The 4,029-nt window shown below is 38.7% G+C and overlaps 1 protein-coding gene across 1 annotated transcript in view; it reads right to left on the bottom strand.

Annotated features, from left to right (window-relative positions):
* Window positions 1-1,807: 1,807 nt before the first annotated feature.
* The window catches only part of sptb (spectrin, beta, erythrocytic), a gene marked incomplete at its 3' end in the record, with an annotated part of 67,840 nt that continues 65,618 nt past the window's right edge, over window positions 1,808-4,029 (bottom strand). The window contains exons 35-36 of the mRNA XM_080750740.1: window positions 3,154-3,196; window positions 1,808-1,990 (exon numbers count right to left, since the gene is read on the bottom strand). Coding sequence (XP_080606866.1) covers window positions 1,808-1,990; window positions 3,154-3,196 — 226 coding nt within the window. The remainder of the gene's footprint in view (window positions 1,991-3,153; window positions 3,197-4,029) is intronic.

A 4,029-nucleotide genomic window follows, 5' to 3' on the forward strand; every position in this document is an offset into this window, starting at 1 on the left:
AACCACTTTGTAGATCACAAAAACGAGAGAATTAAACAACTTATAATTTCCATAGACTCTACATACTGTATGTTGCAAGTATGTATAGAGGATTTGCATGGCTTTTCTCTTGACACTCATTACTCATTAAAACAAATTTCCCTCCTTTCCCATTATTCTGTTCTTCCCTTACAATCATAGAAAATAGAGACACCCCCCCCCCCCCCCCCCCCCCAACATCACCATAATACTACTGTGTGCGTCAGTAGAATTGTGTGCCTGGTCCTGCTGTGTGGTTTAGAAAAGCAGTCAAGATCTGTCTGACCCACGCTTTGTCCTTGAGTGTGGCTATTCTGAGTACCGTAAAACGTTCAATATTGGCCCAGGCGTTTACTTGCTTTTACAACTGAAAGCACCTGGCACTTGGATTTGACTTGGCAATTATTAAAGGTTTTACAGGGCACTGAATCTAAATAGTGAAACTAGAAATAGTGAAACTAGTTTATAATAACAAAATGCATTTCCACATGCATGTAACTACAAGCCAGTGTAAAAGACAAGTAAGGCAGGTCAACTTGGTCTTGATTGAAGGGTTAAGAATATCACCATAGCACCATGTCAAACGAACATAAAACATATTACTTCATGCATCTGTTGATATACATAGTTAGATATGAAATTTAGGGGGTCAATACACAAATGGTGGGTATATTTTCAGAGAAATAAACATTGCCACAGTTCAGTTCAAAATATAGCATATATAAACCTATATTCAAATCCGACTGTACTGTTAGATTGTGCTGTAATGTATCGGCTGCTTGAACTGAACGTGATAGCTTATCAAATTACAATAATAGTCATCTGTGAGGACGTCGCAATGGACAGTCAAAACCTGCTAATTTTGGCAAGATAGCATTACTTTCACAGTGCATAGAGCATTTATATTATACATACCTGTACATTTACGTGGTGCACAGTAAAATCCTGAGTGTTCATTTAACTCTGAGAGTGTGCAAATAGAACCAAATGGACCCATGGGTCGAGTTGGTTCTATTTGTACTCTCTCATGGTTAAGTGAACACACACTTACTGTGTGTGTGTGTGTGTGTGTGTGTGTGTGTGTGTGTGTGTGTGTGTGTGTGTGTGTGTGTGTGTGTGTGTGTGTGTGTACGTGCATAGAAAGCATTGCACTGTGGTTTGCATCACACCGAGTCCTCAGATAACTTTTTACAAAGCATTTCAGAGCCTGCCATACCCAGCCTAGTTCTGTGTTTCGTTTTAAGCGCTCCAAGATCAATCGGCACAGTATTTTAGTTCACAACCATTTTTATAAGGCAGATGAATAGAAGTACTCGTGGGAGTCAAATACTCTTGAGTCATACTGTTTCATAACAGGCCTACGTTTCATACATAGCAACATCAAAGCATGCTGGACTAAATCAAAGTTAACAATGTCAAATGGGGGAAAAAAGTTAATTTTACAAATATTCTTTGGTTGAGTGTGGAAAAAGAGGGTTCCTGTGCTTTTATTTAATGCTTTGAACTTGGCGTTTTTGTTCAAAAGGACATGTTATAGAACAAAAATAGGTAGACCTCTGCAACGATATACTGGCTTAAATACAGGCAAGAGGGCCATGGCTTGAACCTAAACAACAATATCTCATCTATGTTAAACCTCACAAACGAACGTAAAAAAAACAAAACAATATAGTGAATAAAAAGCTCAATCTCACTGATTGTTCTCCACCGATTTTACACAAATGACTTCCTCCTTACGGGTCGCCTATAGGGCAACGTCCCCAAAATGGCTTGCGATCTTCTTCTTCTTTTACTTCTTCTTGGCGAAACGGCCGAACTTCTTCTCCTTGTCTTTCTTGGGCTCCGGGAGGGCAGTGGAGGAGGATGGAGGGGGCAAGGTCTGAGCCCTGGCCCCCGAGGGCCCTGCGGGCTCATCTGCTGCTACGGTCTGAATAGCCTTCTCCATGGCCTGGGTCCAACGCTGGAGCTCCTCCTGAAAGCACAAGCACACAGTGCTGAGAAAAGTACTCACATTATTTTGCTTAAAGGAGTAGTTCACCCCCAAAATGACTTTTTTTCTATTGATTAGTCACACCATGGAGAGTAGAGTTCAATAATATTTTTAGTTTTTTGTTGCATTCCTAAGTCAAAAATGTGATAACAATAAATTTACCCCCATTCGTTCCGGATGGGGACCCGTTTCGAAACGGGTCCCCATCCGGAATCAATGGGGGTAAATTTACTCGAATCAAATTTTTGTCTTAGGAATGTGACAAAAAACCAAAAATATTATTGAACTCTACTCTCCATGGCGTGACTAATCAATAGAAAAAAAGTCAGTTTGGGGGTGAACTACTCCTTTAAACCAGGGGTCCTTGATTACAATACATTTACCACCATTGATTCCGGATGGGGACCCAAATGTTTGGGGTGTGGGTGTGAGTAATCAATAAATAGGGAAAAAAAGTCATTTTGGGGGTGAACTACTCCTTTAAGTAAAAGTATCAATTTTATTTTATTCTACCGATGAGGGCAGATCCTGCCGATGCATTTCATTATGGGAATAGAGCGGTTTGCTGCCATTTGCGGATTTCTGCAAAAAAATGCTCCATTCTCATTGAAATGCATTCTAATGCAGGTAAAATAAAAGTGAGGAGTGTCTGTGCCCTTACAAGTCCAGAATTCAAAATTTACTTGAGCAAAAGTACAAAGGTATTGGCATCAAAATGTACTTAAAAGTACCAGCAGATTCATGGATAAGAATCTTTTGAAAATAGCAGATCACAAGCTGTAGATTGGCTATTTTCAAATGGCCGAAATATAGGGCAGAAGTTGGTGGTGTATGTTTTGAAATAATAATCAAAATCTACAAAGTAACTAGTAAGTACAGTTTTATAAATGGTATCTAATGGGGGCTCTGGTCCAATGTATATCAAACTAGGGGTTCTTGAAATAAAAAAGGTTAAGAATCACTGAAATAAGTTATTCTGGAACCACAATGTTCACTGTAAAAGTGTGTGTGTGTGTGTGTGTGTGTGTGTGTGTGTGTGTGTGTGTGTGTGTGTGTGTGTGTGTGTGTGTGGGGGGGGGGGGGGGGGGGGGGGTTATATACACAATAATGAAATGACTTATTGTTACTTAGGGGTTAGAACTTACCTCATCTTTACACTGTAACAGATATTCACTTCCGTCTTCAAGACTATGGAAAATAAAACAATTGGGGCATGAGTTACAATCAGGTTACAATTCACTGAGTAGAAAAACCTCACCATTGTTTGGTAGTTTAAGGTTTCAGGTTGACTATTACAGTAAAATGATAGGCAAACCTGTCAGAACTCGTTTTCCCCAAAAGTATCTTGAAGGCTCTTCAGAGGTTTTCTAAACTCATGCTACACTTTCTTAGACATAAATAAAATAAAATTGTTGTGTCAGGTTGTTGGTTTGTTTCCCTGTTGCTTGTTGGTATCCTGTTACAATGTCTTAGCAATCAAGAATTCTCTTCACAGTAATGTAAGCCTATCCAAACAACACCATTACTTAATATTTTCTTACATCAACTTTAGGATATCAACGGAAAGAAATGCATTTGATTCAAAGAAAATTGGTTTTGCTTTATTTTTATTCAAATTATGACAGAATCAATAACAAACACAAACAAACAGAGCTGCCACCAATTACTCAAACCATACGCATAAATAAGAAACCTTCTTTTCTTGTTGTCATGAAAGGAGCCTTGGTTAGTGTTAAATTGATAACCATCTACACATTCTGGGCATGTCCTTGGTGCACAAAAACGAAATCAACAATCTAGTAAAGAATCCATTTTTAAATAACTGGTTAAATTGGCATTCTTTCTCATGTAGATGGGAAATCTAATTTACAAACAAACAAACCTGTGACATCCTCAAAATACAATGGCCTATTTTTGCCAGTCACATTCAATCAGTCTTAGACAGTTAATTTGAGTGTGCCACAATCTTTAGTTTAACATTTTAAAGTAAACCAAGGGTCTTCAACAAGGGGTCCGGGACC

Source organism: Nannobrachium achirus, assembly GCF_963921795.1.
Source record: "Nannobrachium achirus genome assembly, chromosome: 20".
Lineage (NCBI taxonomy): Eukaryota > Metazoa > Chordata > Actinopteri > Myctophiformes > Myctophidae > Nannobrachium > Nannobrachium achirus.